General features: G+C 41.8%; 1 protein-coding gene across 1 annotated transcript in view; it reads right to left on the reverse strand.

The window, feature by feature from the left end:
- The window catches only part of bcas3 (BCAS3 microtubule associated cell migration factor), a gene marked incomplete at its 5' end in the record, with an annotated part of 612,428 nt that overhangs the window by 414,562 nt on the left and 175,142 nt on the right, over nt 1–22,724 (reverse strand). Inside the window, one exon of the mRNA XM_055657406.1 lies at nt 14,161–14,294. Within this exon, the coding sequence (XP_055513381.1) occupies nt 14,161–14,294 (134 nt within the window). The remainder of the gene's footprint in view (nt 1–14,160; nt 14,295–22,724) is intronic.

Genomic DNA, 22,724 nt, shown 5'->3' on the forward strand with positions numbered 1-22,724 from the left:
ATGTGCATTTATAGTTCATCACGCTAACAGCTGCTTAGGAGCCGGCCATCAGACCTTGACAATGCAACAGCACCCATAGAACACCACTTATGCTTGACCATGTTCCCTCAGCTCACTGCTTGTGCTCAATGTTTCTCAATGTGCAACTCATAAATCTGATAAAGAAATCCAGTGTTACTGAGACTTGTAATATCAAAACTCAATTCTTTATAAATGCTGCATCTGACATCACTAGTAAACCTGTTCAATGCAAGTCCATAAAAAATCTCTCCCTTTCACCATCCCCTTCAGACTATATTTTAGTGTTTATGTTTTGACCTGTTTTTTTTTGTTTTTTCAATCAGATGCCAATTTGAATAGATCTTAAATATGTCCAACCACAAGAATACCTTAATGAGCATGTTTCCTCGAAGAAAGTGAATTTATTCAGTTTCAGTATCATGTAATTTTAAGCGCGTTATGGCTTCAGTCAATTTTGCAACAAAGTTAGCATGGGATAAATTTTAGGAATGTCTGTGACTCAGAGAAATGTAGAAACAAGGAACAGCAGATACTGGTTTACAAAAGAAGACACAACCTGCTGGTATAACTCAGCGGGCCCGTCAGCATCTCTGGAGAGCATGGATACGTGACTTTTTGATTCATTTCCTTTGATCCTTGCTGACATTTATTCATCATACTTCCTCTATTCCCCTTTTCCCTCATGTTAGCCTCTCCTTAAATCTGGCAACGGTATCTGCTCTAACCTTTACAAGTGATGGTTAGGTCCACATTCTCACCATTCTTGGTTCCTCGTAAATTCTCCATTTGTTGTCATTTTATATATTTTCAATCTTGTTATTGGCTAACCCGATTTCTCTACATAACCTTTTTAGTGAGTTAGTGAGCCAATCAGGTTGCATCTGTTTCAAGCATGTTTAGTAAACCCATCCTGTCAATTCAGTACTTCTCAGACAAAGCACCCTTCATTGGCAAACAATCTCATTTCCATTGATCTCTATACATATAAAAATCTCATCTTGTGTGCGTGTGTCCGTGTTTGTTTTATATCTTCCTCAAAACGCTATGCGCTAGCGCTTAAATTGTTACATATTCTAACTCACATTTTTCCTGTCCACGCCGTACGCAGGTTCACTTAAGATTTTATCCTATATTTCACAAGTTATCGACGATTCACGTTTTTAAAAAAGGAAGAAAAAACGGTTCTCAATGTCACAGTGCCACAATGACATCACAATGGGGCGTTGCCAACAGTAACCGCAGCTTCTCAGAGAACCTTTTTTCCAGGAGGTTCTACTGATGATGTCACAATGCAACTCACAGCGCACCAATTACAATGGGCTCTCAAGCTGCCGTGTGCCACAATGACATCACAATGGGATGCACAGCATGAGGTTGCTGCCCCTGTACCAATATCTGAAGGGGGTGCTCCTCAGGTTCTGGTTGCATTTTAGTTGCGTTGTTACAAAACCTACCATCAGTGGCGCTCCAGATCTGCTTGCTGCCTGTGCGTGCGATGCCAGAGGCTTTGGGGGGCAGGGGTGGGATTAAAATGCAGGTTTGCATTGGTTGTTGGAGAGGAATTTGCTTGGACTGCTAGCGGATGAAGAAAATTTGTTCTGCGATCCAGCTCCCGTTTAAAACAACTTTGCTGGTCGTTTGCATTGCTGGATTGAAGTTAAACCCGACTTCCAACACCTTCAACATCACCGATCGCAAGTGCAGGACAAAACAAAAGGTATGTCGTTTATTTAACATATTATCTTGCTTTTTGGTGTGGCTTCATTTTAATCTTATGATGCGAAAAATGTTATTTTGGCCCCGATATGAATCGGCCGTGTCTTGCCTGCCGATAGGGACTTAAATCATGGCAGCGGCCACATTCCAATCGATCACATTCCAGAAACATCCACTCTCATGATAATCAAATTCATTATTTTTTTACACAATCATGTCATAAGAACATCAAAATCATCTATATTTTGTGTTATTGTCTATCCATGATCAATATTTTCATACTAAATATCCACAGTACAGTAGTAGTCAGACGTCTTGTGCAAAAAATAATTATTTTGATTATCTTGAGAGTGGATGTTTCTGGATTAATTTATGGGAATTAAACATTAAATTCCTTCCATTTGGCATATAAATTCATGACAAAGTGAGATTTAAAAATTGTTAAATTGTGAATTCTAGTGTGAATGGGATCAGTTTGTTATTTGTTATTTGGATACTTTGGCTATTTAAAATGTTTCGCCTTTTCTTAAGATATGGATGGATGTTTAGATCTAGTAATTGAATTTAGATGAATTTAATTGATTAGATGAATTTAATTGATTTGATGAAACTGATTAATTTGATTTTTTGTTGGGTATTTACTACTTGTTTTAACTATCATTTCTACTTTTTTTTCTAAAACTGCAAATAATAACTTGTTTCTGTTAATGCTGTTCAGTGTTTATTTTTCTTTACATTTTAAACAGATGACTCCGAAGAAGAAATGCAAAATTGTCAATCCAAATGCCCAGCAAAAGAGACTGATTTAGACAGCATTAGCAGAGATTATCCGAATTTGGACTACTCACCCCCACCGCACCACCCACCCCACCCCCCCCAATGTGGGGACCATTGATTGCCTCCATAAATTCCACAATTTTCCTTGCGGAGGGTGATGGGGGACTCTTCTTTGATCTGTCGTTTTCACACCTTACGCTACCATATCGCAACACTCCCTCTCCCCTGAACTCTGAAGAAGGATCTCGAACAGAAACATCACCTATTCCTTTTCTCCAGAGATGCTGTCCGACCTGCTAAGTAACTCCAGTTTTTTGTGTCTATCTTTGGTTTAAACCAGCATCTGCAGTTCGTTCCTATGCAATCTAATTTCTGTTCCCTGGAAAACAACCACATGTACTGCAGCGTTGCCATAAGGGAAAAGATTTTGCCCAATGATATACAAACACAATGGAACCTCACCGAATAATGCTGACTACATAGCGTTTCACTCTCGCGTAATCGAAGAACGTGTTATAGATCCGTGCACTGTACATGAAGTTTAAAAGGAAGTTTTGCCATTTCTTCCAATCTCCGCAGTAATTGTTGGGCCTTGACCTTTAAACACTCAAGCACATGTGAAGTTCCAATTTATTGTTTGTGTCACATATGGCAGGTCTGATTACTGGACTGAAAATCAAATGCTAACAGAAGTAAATTAGTTTGGTATCAATTGCAGTCTACTGTCTACATTAGGCTTTTCAGATTGCTTGGCTAAACTAGCGCAGGAATTACCTTTAATTCTGATCAACCATGAGTCTATAATCATTCTTGAATTAAATCCCATGCTATGTGGGGGAGGTAAGGGGGGGGGGGAGGTATGGAGGAGAAGGGACTGAAAAGCTCAGTGTAAACACTGTCTTCAAATGCAGAGAGTGAGACAGACAGGGATCAGATTAACAGTGACATGTCGCTGCACTGAATGACTTGATCAAAGAGTCAGTCACTCAGCTACGAGCCACAGCCAAGCACTCACTCCAGTCTGCGTTTCAATACACTCTCTACTTAACTAACAGACAGCGGTGATAAAAATCTTAACAAAAATTCCAGTCATGCACAGTGAACAAAAAAAATCTGTATTCACTGTCATGTGCATTTAAATCTGTGCCCGCAAGCTTTTCAGAGAAAAAAGTTTTAATCGGTTACCTTCGACAGATACTTGGCAGTGTGATTGACACATTAGAATGAATGCCATGTTCAGCATATCGGAAGAGAGGTTGGCGTGAAACGTGTACCTTTAAGTCACAGTGACAAGTTCTAACCAGTTTCATAGCAAGTGACAAGGTTCACAGTTTTCTCCTTCGGAGCCAATCGTCAGCTCTATACTCCCACATTTTAATGATCCTCAGATGGGGGTGGGGAAGGATGATGTGATGCAAGTCACTCCCCAAGGTTATTTCTGTGCTTGGCCTTGATGTAAGATCAGGTGAATTTTGGTTACCATCTTATCAGAACATCCTCACATCTCTGAACAAAAGAACATACATAACTCAGATTCTTCCTGTACCCATTCATCTGAACATGACATCTTATTTAGACTTAATGGCGCTGAGAGTAATTGGAGGCAAGGTTAAATATTTGTTCCTTAAGTAATGGAGTCCCCATATAATATACACAAACTGAGGTACTGAGTATAAACAGTGATCTTTATACACAAACTATGATATTTAAAGGTAGACACAAAATGATGGAGTAACTCAACGGGACAGGCAGCATCTCTGGAGAGATGGAATGGGTGACGTTTCGGGTCGAGACCCTTCTATGATATTCAGTTTAGTTTAGAGATACAGTGTGGAAATAGGCCTTTTGACCTTCCAAGTCCACGCCAAGCAGCGATCATCCATACACTAGTTCTATACTACACTCTATGGACAATTTACAGAAGCCAATTACCCTACAAACCTGCATGCCTTTGCATACGCCACAATTGTTACAGGTTTCAGAAGAAAATGTGGAGGAGTGTGTTCCCACAAAAACGATCCAAGTGTTCCCCAACCAAAAGCCTTGGATGAACCAGGAGGTCCGCATTCTTCCAAGGACCAGATCTCGGGCATTCAAATCTTATGATGCAGAACTATACAAGTAGTCCAGATATGACCTTGATAATGCCATCAAAGAGGCTGAAAGGAACTTTTGCTCCAAACTGGAGGATGGTGTGGATGTTCGGCAGCTGTGGCAAGGCTAGCATACCATCACTTCCTACAAGGTGAAACCAGAGGGCAGCTTAAGCGACAGCATCACTTCCAGACAAGTTCAATGCGTTCTATGAACGTTTTGGTAGGAAGGGCTCTGATGTGCCATCCTGGGCCCCCTTAGATGGTATTAGTATCACAGTCACAGAGGCCGACTTCAGAAGATCCTTCAGGGGGGTGAACCCTCGAAGGGCATCTGGACCTGTTGATATAATTGATTGTGTTCAATCTGCAAATTTCAAGAGTGCCGACTTACTACAGGGATTGAAACATCAAGTCCTATTAGGTCTACTGATCTTCTGGAGGAAAAAACAGTGACTGCTGTGAAAGTGCAGCTGACGACAAGGGAAAGACTGTGTGACAGTTTGGAGAGACAGCTGACAGGGGGAAAATAGACCCCAACGGGGCTATTATGGGCTAGCTACCCATAACAGCTGGCTCCGTCACCTTGTTAGGGCACAAGAGTCACCCTCACTTGGCTACAAAAAGTTCAAAGAGAAGAATACTCACCAGAGTCTGCGAGAGCGGGGGCGCAAGATGACTCATCAACTGACCACCCGGTAACAAACCTTGGAACGGACACGACATTGAATCAGGTAAGTGGCAAAACTTAAAGTTATAGTGAAGAGCCAGTGAATAGCTTGGGCCGATGGTATGATGCAAAGCTCAAGGATACCATCACACATATAGCTCGCATCAACCAGGTAAACTCAAGCTGTGGTGCTTCCAATTTGGCATACTACCAAGAATCATGTGGCCTTTAACTATGTATGAAATCCTCATCAACAAAGTGGAAAAACTGGAAAGAATGACCAGCACACATGTGAAACAGTAGCTTGGAATTCCACGATGCTTAAGTGCTGTCGGACTGTACGGGAGTGGCAAAGTGGAATTACCCATTGCAGGTCTTGTGGACGAGTTCAAATGCACTAAAGTAAAGGTTGGTCATGACCCTCACTGAATCTGAAGATATTGTTATTCGAACAGCGGCCCCCCGTGTGGCAAAGGGGAGGAAGTAGACCCCATCTGAAGCCGTTCAGAGTGCTAAGTCTGTTCTTCATTTCCGGGATGTATTTGGCCAAGTCCAACATGGGAAAGCTGGGTTCGGGCTCGTCCCAAAAGCTCCTCAATGGCACAAGACAACATCAGTGCAGAAGAGATGACTCGGGTTGGAGGAGGTGAGAAGATGGGAGGAGGCAGAGCGACACGCCAAGGCCGTCTCAATGGCCAAGTAGGGCCAATGGACTAACTGGGAGAGTCTGGAAAAGAGGAAACTCAGCTGGCGCGACATCTGGCAAATGGAGGGATCTCGGCTAAGTTTTGTCATTAGAGCCACTTATGATGTTCCACCATCACCCCAGAACCTGAAGCAGTGGTTCGGAGAAGACCCCACTTGCTCACTTTGCCAAACACCTGCATCACTAAGGCACGTTTTAACAGGATGCACTACGAGCCTTGCCCAAGGCCGTTACATTTGGCGGCATAACCAAGTTCTCAGACAGCTGGCATCAATCCTGGAACAGAGGCGAACGATCACAAATGCTTCCCCACAAACATCGGCAGGAAATGTCCACTTCACAACATTTGTACCAGCAGGCCAACCTCCAGAGCACCAGATAACATCAAAGCATTCTGCAGCCTGCTGGGGATTGGAAAATGGAAGTGGAGTTGGAAAAAAAAGCTTGTGTTTCCCCCAGACATAGTGGCTACAACACTCCGGCCAGACATGGTCCTGTGGTCCACAACAGCCAAGTTGGCATACTTTGTGATATTGACAGTTCCATGGGAAGATGGTGTTGAAGAAGCTTATGAGAAGAAAAAGACCAAGTACTCTGAACTGGCAACTGCAGCTGCCCAGAATGGCTGGATGACCAAGATTTTCCCCGTCGAAGTGGGATGCAGGGGATTTGTTGCTACATCTATGACCAGGCTATTAAAGAAAATGGGGGTGAGGGGTCGCTCCCTCCAACAAGCAATTAAGTCATTATCAAATTCACAAAAATGCAGCAATTGGCTTTGGATCAAAAGGAAAGATAACAATTGGGCTGCAAGATGAAGACAGGAGGGTATGGAATTGAGGGGGGGGGGGGGGGGGAGGGGGGGGGGGGGGGGCTGGGACGCCAGGTATCACCATTGAGCCATCTGGAGATGTTGTGGGCTTATAAATGAAACGTCAAATAAGGAGGGTGCCTACCTGATGACCCCAATGACGTACCTACCCTACCTTTCACCACTCCAATCCCCCTGCAAATATGAAGAGTGCCGACTTACTACAGGGATTGAAACATCAAGAACTATTAGCTCTATCTAAAACCTGTGTAGACCAACTGACTGGAGTTTGTGCGACATCTTCAACTTCTCATTACTGAGATCAGATGTTCCCATTTGCTTTAAAAGGACATCTATAATACCGGTGCCCAAGAAAAATAAGGTGACGTGCCTCAATGACTACTGACCGGTGGCACTAACGTCTGTGGTGATGAAGTGCTTTGAAAAGTGCTTTGCTTATGGGGCATATCAACTCCTTTCCCAACAAGAACCTGGACCTGCTACAATTTGCCTACCACCACAACATGTCAACAGTAGATGCAATCTCACTGGCCCTGCATTGGACTACTTGTTCAATAAAAACACATAAGCCATGTTGTTCATGGCATTTACCACCATCATCTCCCCCCCAAGCTGGTTGCCAAGCTCACAGAACTGAGTCTCTGCACATCCCTCAACTGATTCCTTGACTTCCTTATCAACAGATCACAATCTGTATGAAGTGGCCGCAACATTTCATCCTTGATAACCATCAGCACGGGAGCACCTCAAGGCTGCATGCTCAGCCCCCTGCTCCACTCACTCTATACTCACGATTGTATAGCTGGACACAGTTCGAACTCCATCGTCAAGTTTGCCAATGTCACCACCATTATTGAATGAATTATAAACGATGATGAGTCAAAGTGTAGGAGGGAGATTGATCGGCTGACTAAATGGTGCCAGAACAACAACCTTGCTTTCAAGATCAATAAGACCAAGGTACTGAACGTGGACTTTGGAAGATGAAGAACGGTGACCCACAAACCTTTCTTAATTGAAGGGACCCTGGTGGAGACAGTCAAAAATTCCAAACTTTAGACTGATGTTGCAGTGCAATTGTCAGGGAGTTCACATGGTTAGAGATGCCACCTTTTGAATGTGTTGAAAGCCAGCCTGCTCCCTCATGTATCTCCTTTCTGCAGTGAAGTTCTCCCCTGTGTTCTGGCCAATAAAAAATACTAAGATATGTCAAGTGATAACTTACACTTTACTGTTCGTGACAGCTGAATATTGCAAATTGCTGTTGAATTATACCACGTTGAAAAAGTTTTGTCTATTCCTCATGGAGAACAATCATCTCCTAAAAATTCTTCTCCAGTTATCAACACTAAGTGCATTGACTTTCTGGCCAAATGTTTCTTATTCTTTCCATGTGGAAGTTCATTGCTGAATCAATAAAAACTGACAACCTTATTGGAAATATAATAACTTAAGAAACCTTGCGGTTTATACATGATGGCCTTTGGTTTTTTTTTTAATGCTGTTCATACTTAGATCAAAGGCCTCTTTTAGATGTGATTCCTCCAATATGATTTCATGACCTCACTCTCCTCAGTAGCCTATTGCCTCACACCGCATTCCAGACTCTGTGCCACATTGAGTACATTCAATAGTTCACCATGAAGCAGAAAATTGCACAAAGACACATCATACAACAACAGTAAACGACTTTCATTCCATCTGCATCAGAAAGTGCTTCACATGAGAATTGGTAGGAAACAGTAGAGAATTTGGGAAATAATATTCGGAAGACTTAAAAAGGCAGTTGGAAAGAAGAGATGTAAAGGACAGGTTTCAAGGATGACTGTCACTGAGAGGGGTGGTGATGATGATGAGGAGAAACAGGAACATAACAAAACTTTCGCAGAGGCACCTCACCAGTGACTATCAAACAAAATTTAATATGACCTATGTCAGTTCTAACCTTTATGGAATGCCTTAAAGAAGGGGTTCAGAGTAGGAATTCCAAAGTTTAAGGCCTTGTAGATAAATGTATGGTCATCACTGGTGATTAAGATCCAGGATAGACACAAAATGCTGGAGTAACTCAGCAGAACAGGCAGCATCTCTAGATAGAAGGGCGACATTTTGGGTCAAGACCCTTCTTCAAACTTCTTCTGGACCCGAAACTTCACCCATTCCTTCTACCCAAAGGTGCTGCTTGTTTCCCCGGAGTTACTCCAGCATTTTGTGTCTATCTTCAGTGTAAACCAGCATCTGCAGTTCCTTCCTACACATTACGATCTCGGATATGCACGAGGCAGGAACTGGAGAACCACAGATCTCACAAGGTTTACAGAAATAGTAATATCCGAGTTTGCAACAGTGTTACACGGTGAAGAGGTGCGATCATGTCTGACTGGAATGTGTTATATTTACGGTATTGATCAGAGAGACAGTTGTTAAAAGTAAGCAAATGATGAAACACCCAGGGTTGCTCTTGTGCAACTTTCCAGCGGCTGGTTCAATGGCCACATTGGCAGAAATCTAAGAGCTGATGTGACACAAAGGGGAATGCTAAGCTGCAGAAGGTAAATAAGACATTGAGTAACCAGTGATAGGTGATTGCTTTCCAACCTCTCAAGGGAATGAGAAAGTCAAAGGTTAAACTCACTTGTAAAGAAGAATTACTGAACATTAAACATTCAAAGATTAAATCTGTTGAGTGTTGCAGGTAGGGACAAAGTATTTGGAGATCAGATGGCAATATATTCCTTTATTCCTAATAACCAAAGGAATAGGAAAGAGACTTGCAATTTTACTTCACATCAGAAGTTAACAATAAAATCGCCTATTTTTTCCTGTTTTAAATCTGTTCATAATTAGGCTTGAGTTCTGGGGTCATACACCTTTATTCGCATTGAGCATCAAACATTCTTATGCCTCTATGAGGAATACATCTTAAGAGAAAATAATTTTCGTAAAAATCAAGTTAGGGTTCAGAAGCAATTCACAGATTTACTGAACATTTAATGAAACTACTTTGAAGTAATTGCTTTCATAAATAGTATCATGCAGTCGCAATTTGTCACAAAGTTCCTATCCAGCAGGGATCACCAGATAACAATCATGAACTGAATCCATAGTTCATTTTCCTTAGTTCACCTCTTGTACTGAGACCAACTATTGTCATCCATTGAGACCTGACAACAATGAGGCTATATTTATCCTCGACACAAGGCGCAGCATATGCTGGTCTACCGAATAAGACACAAAGTGCTGGAATAACTCAGTGAGTCAGGCAACATCTTTAGAGATACTGCCCAACCTGCTGAGTTACTCCAGCACTTTGTGTCTATATTTATCCTGTTTTGAGTATCAGGTACTATAATGACTGTAAAAGTCTCTTCCACAATTTTACTTCATTGACTATATTTTTTTCTATAATCATTTTCCCGCATCCCCAAGTCTTCCCTTTTTTCTTGTTTCCCCCTCCTCCTCTAATAGGAGGATAGATCTGTGACTTGAATAACACCCAACGAATAGTCTCTGACTGCAAAGAATAATTTTCTACAGCAGCCGAAGAACTGAAATTCAGAAATCTAAAGTGCATCGGCTTATTCTGGAACTTAATTTAGCACACTAATCCTGGCATATCCATCACATCCCAATAATGTTGCTATTTTTGTTTCATTATCAGTCCTTTTCAGACATCTTACCAAACCTTTGAATCTATAAACAGTTTTCAGCTCTTATTTTCAGTTAAGATATGATGAACATGCCAAAACCAAATAATTTATTGTGTGTTAACTTCACCATCGCCAATCTCAGATTTCATTACAATTGCATAATGCTGGGTCATTGGAATTCCAGAACAAGCTGTTAGCAAGTTATTGGAGTTGTATTCTATTTGAACAGAACAAATAGCATCCCTGCAATTGTATGTGGGAAAGAAGAGTAATTGGCCTCACTATGACCAGCTTATGACCAGTCTATGATCAGAACAAGCCCAAAACCCCTATGAAATTAGCTTTGCTCACTGACTGACACCAACTCCTGTCCAGCAACATCACACTTCAGAACCTCCACTGCTGGGAAAGGAATTCTACATTATTAGTGTGCATTAGAATAGGTGGTTCATGTTCTATATATCAAAAAGGCTTTCCTCTGCTTGCACTGTTCATATTCCTGCTTCCATATTACATTAGCAGCATCAATTGTGCATTATAAAATTGACAAAAAAGGCCTTTGTGCATAGATGCACACAGAGAAACATGCAATTCAAATATCATTATCCACTAGTATAGAACTAGTAGAGAACACATAGAGTCTTCAGACCCATTCCTGGTCAGCAATGCTATAAAGCAAGGCAGTGTGCTTGCCCCCACTGTTAAGTATTCTGCAATGCTATTTGATGCTAACCCTGATAAAGACCCTGGTGGAAGGAACCTTCGAGCCTAGATTGGTCTAATCAACCATTTCCATACACGTTGCAACACTATAGATTAAATGCCATAATTGGCCTTACTCGAGAACAAGTGATGAATTACAACCACAGAAGGAAAGTTGACTTTGCCATGCCATTCAATCATGTGATTCATAAAGAACGGCACATGATTAAATAGAGATTTTCAAACTGCCACAGGAGGATTTAAATTCTTATTCTCCAAGTTATGAGATCTAATTTACAGCCATATGGTCAAGGAGTCATATAGCATTGAAACCGGTTGTATAATCCATCCTGCCCATGCCAACCATCAAGTGCACATTTACCACCAAATGGTCATAGCTTTCCATGCCTCGGTGATTCAAGAGTTGGTCTAAATACTTCTTAAAAGTTGTTCATCCACCACCCTTTCGAGGAGTACACTCCAAACTACAACTGGGTGAAATAAATTCTACCTTTTAAACCCCTCTAAACCTCTTAGTCTTTATCCTAAACCTATGCACTCCAGCCAGTCTAGTTACAAACTCAGTCCCCCTAGTCTTTCTTCATAATTAATACACTCTATCTAAGGCAACATTCTCGTGAATCTCCTCTGCACCTTCTCTCCATTTCATTTTTATACTGCGCAAACAAGATCTGTACACAATATTTTATATGCAGCCTCACCGATGTTTCCCAGTGCTTTGACTCTATGACTCAACTAATAAAGGGAGGAGGAAAAGAAGATGTCAAACACCAGGACTTAAGAAGGCAGTTCTGAAGTGAGAGAGTTGGAAGTTGTACTGTTGTTAAATGCAGTATCACATGTACGTATAAGTATGATATGAAGTATAAATATGAAGTTATCAACTTTGGTGGAAAAGTGGAAAGATAGAGTATTACAAATGGTGATAGATTAGGAAAGATAAATGTACAAAGGATTCTGTGTCTCTTTGTTCATCAGATACTGAAAACAATGCAGGTGCTGCAAGCCATAAGAAGGTAAAAGGTATGGTCTGTAGAAAGGAACTGCAGATGCTGGTTTAAACCGAAGATAGACACAAAAAACTGGAGGAACTCAGCGGGACCGGGGAGCATCCCTGGAGAGAAGGAATGGGTGACGTTTCAGGTCAAAACTCTTCTTCAGTATGTTCGTCTTCATGGCAAGAGGTTTGGGAAAGGTGTCAGTGTCGCAGCAAGGTAAATTGAAAAATCTGGAATTCATCTGTAGCACATCGGTGGTCTGGTCATCGTCTGACAATCATAAGTTATAGGCGCAGAATTAGGCCATTCGGTCTATCAAGTCTACTCCACCATTCAATCATGACTGATCTATCTTTCCTTCTCAACCCCATTATCCTGCCTTCTCCCCGTAACCTGTGATACTCACACTAATCAAGAATCTGTCAATCGCCACCTTAAATTATTCATTGACTTGGAATCCACAGCCATCTGTGGCAATGAATTCCACAGATTCACCACTCTCTGACGAAAGAAATTCCTCCTCAAGTCCTTTCTAAATGTACGTCCTTGGATTCTGAGGCTATCGTCCGAGACTCTTCCTCTAGTGGAAACATCCTCTCCACATCCACTCTATCCAGGCCTTTCACTACCATGGAGAATAAACTGTTTCTGAGCTCACTTGTGGTAACATCTCAAATTCTAATCTGTCATGCCTGCTCAGAATCTTACATGGTTCAATAAGATCATAGAATAAAAGATCACTGAATAAAGGAACTCCTCTTCTCCCCCTTGACTCTCTGCTCTGCAAACAAAGATAGGGCTTCAGGGACGGTAGTCAAAGTTTCAAATTTCTAACAGTGCAACACATCAAAACTATGTCATCGGCCATAAGATGCTTTGATATATTCTGACGTTGCAAAATCCACCAAATAAACATAAGGGTATCTTTCTTCACACAGACGGTGGACAATTTTGAAGTTCTGAAGAAACCCTCGGCCTCCTAAATTGGCTGTGCATTTTTTCTTAATCACCACATTCATTCAGAGACAAAGGTCAATTTATAACAACAGTTTGTGAGTTAGAACAAGCAGGGTCAGGCAGCCACATAGATAAAGCCACGTCCCTGCCGTCAGCAGCCCAGTGTTATCATTCAAATTATTTGTTCAGTGCAGAGATAAACATGGGTTTCAGGCCTTTTAATGTTTGTGTAAGATGATCAAAATGAAAATGGGTTCAGAACACAAACCTGGCTGCCTGTCACTGATAAGATAGACTACCTGTGCCCTCTAATACCCTGAGGCTATTGCTACTGTGGAATCTGTCCACGTATGTTGTGAATAATTTCCATAGCATCGGACCAACCGATGAAGAACTGCATTTGTACTGTTCTGTACAAATTGTTAGTGTAGATTTCACAAATACTGTGTTCTAAAACCTTCGATCTTGTCAGATGTCCAGGGATGAGAAGGACAACTCGGGTGAAAAAAGGGAGAAAGTGGCAAAAAGCAAGTTACGTTTGAATGTACTACATGGAATACCAAAAGTAAAACAGTGCACCAGGGGCTCTTTAGAAGTCATTGATAAGCTACACAGACTTCAGCTTTGTGGCTTCTAATGTCAGCTCAACCTCTCAGTATCTGTAATACACTCCAGCCTGCACTACACCCGATATGTAATCATCTCTGACCAGCCGTCACTTTATATCATAGTTTCTGAGACTGAAGGTTGGAAGGAGATCTGTGCCTTCCAAGTGGGAATTGAATTTCTGTCCATCAAGGAATGCCCCCATACTCCCCAGTAGCAGCTCACGTTCTATATTCTGTATCCATTTCTGTATTTGGCCACAAGCACATGTAAATATTTGCATGGATTTCAATTCCCAATGAAAAACAATTCCCATTGTTCTGTATGAAATCAGATACAAGTCATTCTGTCAAACAATTTGTTTTGCAGCTTATCCAGCGAGTAGTATCAACATTTAAACTCGTATTGTACCTTAGCCTCTGTTTCTCCACGATGTAGAGTATACAAATGATGAACAGCACTCTGAGAGGATGAGCACGGGTGCGTCAGGATTCGAAATACATGAAAGTCGTGACCTTGTGTGTCAGTGGTGACCAGCAACATTCCTGAAATTAACATCAAAATCTTATTAAAAAGGGATTACATCAATAACATAGATGCATTTTAAGCAAAGTTTTATAATGCTAAATTAATGGTACCAAAATGATCCTGTAAATCAGCGAGGTAAAGATTTGACTGTGAATCTAAAGTTGCAAGCTGTGACAGTATACTGGCCAGAATTAAGTAATCGTCCACACCTGAGATACCACTTTTGCAATTTCATGAAACTGATTATAAGTCCATCCTTGCTATCATTCAGTCATCCTCCAGTCACTGCATTCCACTGGAGAACTAACATGCACTTACTGGGATATTACTTTAATTTTGGTTATAAGTTCTCTTTACTGAAGTTTGCAAGGCGATTTTCTGCAATTCAGTCAGATGCTCTGAGTTGGGGGATAGGAAGTGAAAGATCAGTTTAGTCTGACCTCCTGTGCAAGACACCATCTTGGTAAAGGAATTTAAGTGTACAGTGGAGATACAAGGAACTGCAGTTGATGGAATTTCGGGCAAAACACAAAGCTCGGGAGGAACTCAGCAGGTCAGGCAGCATCAATGGAGGGAATGGACAGGCAACAATTCTTCTTCAGATTCGGTGTGCACTGGATATATAGCCACCTCGGCTCATTAGACATAACTTGTTGTTTATGGGGCATTTAACGTAGTACAATGTTCCAAGGACATAAGAAATTATTAAGCCAGATAAATAAATGCTTGATCAAATAAGTAGGTTTTAAGTGAGAAAAAAAGATGTACAGGAGCAAAGATATTTAGAGAAGTGACTTGAGAGCATGAATTCGCCCATCAGAGAAATTGAAGATGATAATTCATAAAAGGGCTTGAAAGTGGGTAGGCAAGTGGGGGGGGGGGGGGGGGGGGGGGGGTAGAGAGTGTGATAATTGTGGTCTTTGGAAATATCTATCAACATTTTTAAACCATGGTGTTTCTTAATTCCATGTTCGCAGCACAGTGATTTATAGACTGCACTTATGCTCTTCTCTCCCTACCTCTTGCGTAAAGCACAATATATCCTGAGAGAACTGTTCTGCAATCGACTGTCCATGTCCCCACCTACCCTTGGAAATTCTCTCAACATTGGGTCATTTCGTAGCAATGATCCCTTGCAGGTAGAAGAGTGTTGCTTAGAGTTCGATACATCATTTAAGAGTTAGCTGCAAAGATCACACCTTCTGGTTGGACGCTGACAACTCCATGAACTTGCAATTCAGTAACTGAAGTTGCCAGGTTAATTTTTCTTTATGCAAATTTTACAAACAGAATTGGCGTCACTTGGATTGCTGATTTTAAAAAAAGGTTAAAACCGTGGTGCAATATTTAGGCCAACTACTGTGCAAATTCTCTCATGCTTTTGTCGAAAAGGAGGAAAGATGGAGTTATTCCATCCAACTGCACACCTTGCAGGAACCATCAGGAGAAACAAAGTGCTTGATAGTGGGGTCCCCTCGATTTGGAGAGTAAATGGAAAGTGCAAAAAGACTCATCTAGTACAGCACTATCTGCAGCAAGAGGAAAAAATGATGAGGCATCCTATCCCAGGCACATAACATTCCTCTTTTTCTGGATCTCTTACACTGAACACCCAGCACCACGTTTGAGAACATGTGCATTCTCTCTTCAGTCTCTGAACCATCAACAAATGCTCCAGACCTTCAATAGGAGGCGGTGCAAGCTGCATCAGTTTGAGGAAAGTTGTGCCCTGTCAGCATTTAAATGCTAAAGCTGCAGATTAATTGAAAATTCAAATTATGATAATCAGCAGTTATGACAAAAATAGTGTGTGACACTTAGGCTTTCATGCAGGCTTGTCCGATTAGCAGTGTTCCCATTTTGGCCTGTTTTCACCCTTTGACCAAAATATCACTGTTTAAATACGCTGTTTTCTGAGTAAATATATTATCTGCTGTTTAAATCAACTCTGCTGTTTTGCTGGAAAAATACTCCATATGTAAGCACACTCCAATCCCGTAAGGCTAATATGGTGTCAATATTTATTTCATATAAAAAATATAAACATTCATGGGTACACTTTCAACTGGGATAAAATGATATCAACTGCCTGTTTTATACTATACCCAATGCTTAATACCATTAACAAGATTGGATTTATAAGGTACCTTGTTCAACAGGAACCTGTTTGTGCCACCTTCCCAGTAGAATTTCCACCCCCCCGTGCATTTGAGTCCAGAACTAGAGGGTACAGGATTACTATGCGAGAGAAGAAATTGAACAGAGATCTGATAGGCAAGTTTCTTTTTCTCATGAAAGGCGGTGGTTATCTAGAAGGAGCTCCCACAGGAGGTGCTGAAGGCAAATACCTTTAGAGTCAGTGACATACAGCACGGACACTGGGCCTTTAGTCCAACATCCATGCTGACCAAGATGCTCCATCAAAGCTTGTCTCATTTGCCTAGATTTGGCCCATATCGCTATAAACCTTTGCTATCCATGTACCCGTCCAAGTATTTAAAAGGCAGTTGTACAATTACCAGATACGACCTTGGTAAGGCCATCAAAAAAGGCCAAAAGGGACTTCTGCTCCAAACTGGAGGACGAGACAGTTGTTCGGCAGCTGTGGCTGGGCCTGAATGCAATCACCTCCTACAAGGCAAAACCAGGAGACAGCTCGAATATTGGTGTAACATCACTCCCTGACGAGTTCAATGCATTTTACGCACGCTTTGACAGGGAGAATACTGATGTGCCTTCCCGATCCCCCATTCGCTGTGATGGCATTTCAGTTCAGTCTCAGTCACAGAGGCCGATGTCAGGAAATCCTTCAGAGGGGTGAACCCCCGAAAAGCACCTGGACCTGATGGTATACCCGGTCGTGTTCTAAAAACCTGTGTGGACCAACTGGCGGGAGTTTTTACGGACATTTTCAACCTCTCACTTCTGAGGTCTGAGGTCCCCACCTGCTTTAAAAGGGCATCGATTATACCGGTGCCCAAGAAGAGTAAGGTGACGTGCCTCAATGACTATCGACCAGTGGCACTAACGCCGGTGGTGATGAAGTGCTTTGAGAGGTTGATCATGGAGCAAATCAACTCCTACCTCGACAAACACCTGGAACCACTGCAGTTTGCTTACCGCCACCACAGATCAACGGTGGATGCGATCTCGCTGGCCCTCCACTCCACTCTGGACCACTTGGACAACAAAAACTCATATCTCAGGCTGTTATTCATTGATTACAGCTCGGCATTTAACACAATCATCCCCTCCAAACTGGTTACCAAACTCGCAGAACTGGGTCTCTGCGCATCCCTCTGCAACTGGATCCTCGACTTCCTCATCCACAGACCACAGTCTGTTCGTATTGGTGGAAATGTGTCAGCCTCGATAACAATCAGCACGGGAGCACCTCAAGGTTGCGTGCTCAGCCCTCTGCTGTACTCACTCTATACCCATGACTGCGTAGCGAACCACAGTGCGAACTCCATCATCAAGTTCGCTGACGACACCACTATTGTGGGGCGTATCACTGATGGGGATGAGTCAGAATACAGAAGAGAGATCGAGTAACTGTCCATATGGTGCCAGCGCAATAACCTGGCCCTCAACACCAGCAAAACCAAGGAACTGATTGTGGACTTTGGAAGGAGGAGGAGGGGTACCCACAGCCCCATTTATATCAACGGGTCGATGGTTGAAAGGGTCAAGAACTTCAAATTCCTGGGCGTGCACATCTCTGAAGATCTTTCCTGGTCCGAGAACACTAGCGCAATTATCAAAAAAGCTCATCAGCGCCTCTACTTCCTGAGAAGATTACGGAGAGTCGGATTGTCAAGGAAGACTCTCTCTAACTTCTACAGGTGCACAGTCGAGAGCATGCTGACCGTTGCATTGTGGCCTGGTTCGGCAATTTGAGCGCCCTGGAGAGGAAAAGACTACAAAAAGTAGTAAACACTGCCCAGTCCATCATCGGCTCTGACCTTCCTTCCATCGAGGGGATTTATCGCAGTCGCTGCCTCAAAAAGGCTGGCAGTATCATCAAAGACCCACACCATCCTGGCCACACACTCATCTCCCTGCTACCTTCAGGTAGAAGGTACAGGAGCCTGAAGACTGCAACAACCAGGTTCAGGAATAGCTACTTCCCCACAGCCTTCAGGCTATTAAACCTGGCTCGGACAAAACTCTGATTATTAATAACCACTTTCTGTTATTTGCACTTTACCAGTTTATTTATTCATGTGTGTATATATTTATATCGTAGTATATGGACATAATTATCTGTTTTGTAGTAAAATGCCTACTATTTTCTGTGTGCTTAAGCAAAGCAAGAATTTCATTGTCCTATACAGGGACACATGACAATAAACTCACTGGAACTTGAACTTGAACATGAATAGGAATGATAAAGATGCTTACAGGCCTAATGCAACCACATAGGATTAGCATAGATAGGCATCACAGTGAGTATGTGTTGCACTATATGACACTCAGGAAAATGTTCCTAATAGATATAGATATGCCATTTATTGTCACTATACATGCACAATGAAATTAAAAGCTGCTCGTACTCAGTGCATACATATAATTTAGTACAAAAAACAAGAAACAGAAAACAAAAACAGAAGGGAGAAGGGGGGGGGGGGGGGGGGGGGGGGGGATAGGTGCACAATTCTGCGGCGCTATATACATATATACAGATGGAAGTCCGGGTGTTGGGCTGTGAAGTCAGTGCATGTGTGAATTAAGAGTAGTTATAATTTTCGGAAAACAACTATTCTTGTGTCTATTTGTCCTGGATTTGATGCACCTATAGCGCCTTCCAGAGTGCAGCAGGTCGAACAGTCCAAACGCAGGATGGGAGCTGTCCTTGATGATATTCTTTGCCCTGCTAAGGCAGCGGGACTTGCTACAAAGAAAGTGAAGCATATTTTGGCATGTTTACAATCTCAGGGATGCCTCGGAAAATTTGATATTTCAGCTTTTTTGTATTTACAACAAAAAGGTGTCAGAAGCATAGGGCATTGTTAAATAATGAGTCTGGGAACCTTACACTATGGTGAGAACAACAAGCTAGTCATTAATGTCAACAAGACAAAAATGAGCTGGTTGTTGACGTAGGGATGAACACAACCCTATCCTCATCAATGGAGCCACTGTAGAGATGGCTGAGAGCTTCAAGTTTCTAGGCATCCATATCACCAGCAAAGTAACCGGTTCTCTTCATATTGATCAACAAGTTCATCAGTGTATTTACTTTCTTGGGCATCTGAGAAGAATCAGCATATACATAAGGGTTCTCTGAATTCTACGGATGTACGATAGAACTGGGTGGCACAGCCAGTAGAGCGGCAGCCTCATTATGCCAGAGACACAGATTTAATCTTGACAACGGGTGCTATTTGTGTGGAATTTGCAGGTACCACCTGTGACCATGTGGGTTTCCTCTGGGTGCTCCAGTTTCCTCCCACATCACAAAGGCATGCAGGTCTGCAAGTTAACTGGCCTCTGTAAATTGCCCCTAATGTGTAGGGAGTTGATGTCAAAGTAAGATAACATAAAAGCATTGTGAAAGGGTAATCAATGGTCAGCGTGTTACACATAGCCAAACAGTTGGAGTCATTAAGGACCAAAGGGGGCAAACTGTGTGTGGAATTGGAGGATATAGGTGAGGTTTTACTTCTTACCCTTATTCACTTCCCTTATTCACACTGCAATCAGTCAAAGAAGGGACCCAACCTAAAATGTCACCCACTATGTTCCCCGGAGATGCTGCTTGACCCACTGAGTTACTCTAGTACTTATTATCTCTTTTCCATTTTAAAAGCTGTTGAAGAATCTCCAATCAACTGATGGAATGTGGTAACCAGAGAAAGCTTTCCTCACAAGGCAAACCCAATCAGTTTGACGTACTTAAATATCCAGGAAGGGGGGGGGAGGGGAGAGAGAAATTATCTTATAATGTCATAAAAATAGGTATAATCGGGTATCGCTGGATAAGCGGATAAAATGGCAGCAACAAATCACACTGTCAGAGCAAAATCCAAGTTAGGAAAAGTTAGGTATTGCAAAATCCCTTTGCAAAGATTTACCACCCATCGTTCAACATCTTCCTGCAAATCACACTCATGTCATCACCCAATGAACATGCGAGTGAAGCCTCTTTCGTTTCTGTGTCATTCCCACCACGTCACACTCCACAGTGTACTCCTACTCCAATAACTCATTAGTTTTAAGAACAGTTTGAGAAATTAATTGGGGATCATGAAATTTGTGTTTTTTCTTTATGAGCTCCAGATCTTTCATTTCCCAACTTAAAATTATATTATTTTGGTTGGTCTGGAGTAAATTAAAAACATCTTCAACCAGTTAATTTGTTTAGGTAATCAACTGTGTTTTAGAAGTTGGGACAAAGGTTTCCAAAGACATATATCAGCAGCATCCCCAGTATCTGCATCAATGTTGTACCTCATCTCCAATAAGCTTCCTGCTGTGGAGAAAACCTACAAGACAAATGGGAAATATTTTAATGCAAATATTTCCAATCCAGACCCAAGGTCCCACAACCTCAGAAGTCTATCTGCAAAATACAGATGATGCTTGTATGTTGGGAGGCTGAGCGACAAGTCATCATCAACCAGTTCATTAAAGGTACCAGAGGATAAAGTTATAGAGTCAGAGAGTTGTACAGCACATGCCGACCAAGTTGCCCATCCAATCAGGCCCCTCATATCTGTGCCTGACTCAAATGTCTTTTAAATATCATAATTATATGTACTTCTGCCACTTCCTCTGACAGCTTGTTCCATGTACACGCCAACCTCTGTGGAAAAAGTTGCTCTCAGTTCCCTTATAAATCATGCTTCATACCAATTTAAACCAATGCCTCTCGCTTTTAGACTGCCCTACTCTGTGGAAATGACTGTGACTATTAACCTTATCTGTGACCCTCATGATCCAATAAACCTCTATAAAGCCTCCAACTGTCCAGGGAAAAAAAGTCCTAGCCTTCCTTTATAACTCAAACCTATGAAGCCTTCTCTTATAAATCAAACCATCCAGATCCAGTAGCATCTCTTAAATCTTTTTTGCACACTTTCCATTTTATTTACATCCTTCCAATAGCTGGGCAACCCGAACTGTATACAGTACTGCAAATGTGCTTTACCAACAAATGTGTACATGCACAGTACACTTAAGGTTAGAAAGACAATGATCCACTTATGTTTTACATTTCAGCTTCATAAAACTCACTGGATTCTCTGTCCCACTTCATTTAAACTAAACAGTGCTCAATTTCCAGTAATTTTTAACTTCACAAGGTTCACTAAAAACTATGCAGAATTGAAAATCTGAAATAACATTTTACTGGGATATTAATAAAAGCATCCCTCAAAAAACAAAAAGTCTGTAAAACCAACACCAAACTCCCACGAGAGCCTCATTAACAGAATTTTACTGTACCTGGCTCTCAAAACAGTTATTTTATTCTAACCTCCGTCATGGGAAGTGATTACTAAGTGGAAATGATTATAGGATGTTCTCAAAGCCTTCTTGAAAATATGCAACATATCCCACCGATTTATGGGAAACCTTGACCATAACTGCTCAAAATGGAGGAGGAAAATTAAGGAAGGCCTTAATAACCTAGAATCCATCGGAAGTGCACAGTCCATGTAAATGAAAGTAATAGTGCAGTATCCCAAGCCACCCCCTTGGTCATCCATCTCACTTGTGGCAGAGTCTGCCGTTCCCACATTGGCCTCATCAACTCCTCAGAGCCCAGCGAGGCAGAGTGGAAGCAAAGCATTTTTAATGCATAACATCTAAAAATGTGTCAGTCACAGTAGAGGTCTCATCTATATATCATTACCTACTAGAAATCCCCCGAAATGTTTCAGGGGATTGTCAGAGGTGTTTCAATATTTACAGAGCTATCCTAAAAGTGCTTCACTGTTTAGGTTCTTCTTATGAATGTGTTAATATTTCCATTATCCCTTCTAAACTTATCCTCAACTTCTTTGTCAACAGACCACACTCAGTCAGAATTGGCAACAACACTTGCTCCTCAATGACCATCAATATAGGAGCACCTCAAGACTGTGAGCACAGTTCACTTCTCTACTCTATCTTTAATTATGACTGAGTAGCCAGACACAGCTCCAACTCTTTAAATTTTCCGATGATACCACTGTTGCTGGACAAATAACGGGTCACGATGAATCAGGGTACAGTAAGGAGATCGATAATCTGATTAAATGGCAACAGAACAACAATCTTACTCTCAATGTTACTAAGATGGGAGCGGATTGTTGAATTCAGGAAGAGAGAGCCGAGGATCCATGAACCTGTTTTCATCGACAGCGTGGCAGTGGAGACAGTCAAAAGGCTTCTAGTTCCTGGATGTACAACTCCAGGACTGTTTGGAGTCTGTAGACTGGGCAATGTTCAAGGACTCGGCA

This window comes from Leucoraja erinacea, chromosome 28 (assembly GCF_028641065.1).
Source record: "Leucoraja erinacea ecotype New England chromosome 28, Leri_hhj_1, whole genome shotgun sequence".
Lineage (NCBI taxonomy): Eukaryota > Metazoa > Chordata > Chondrichthyes > Rajiformes > Rajidae > Leucoraja > Leucoraja erinaceus.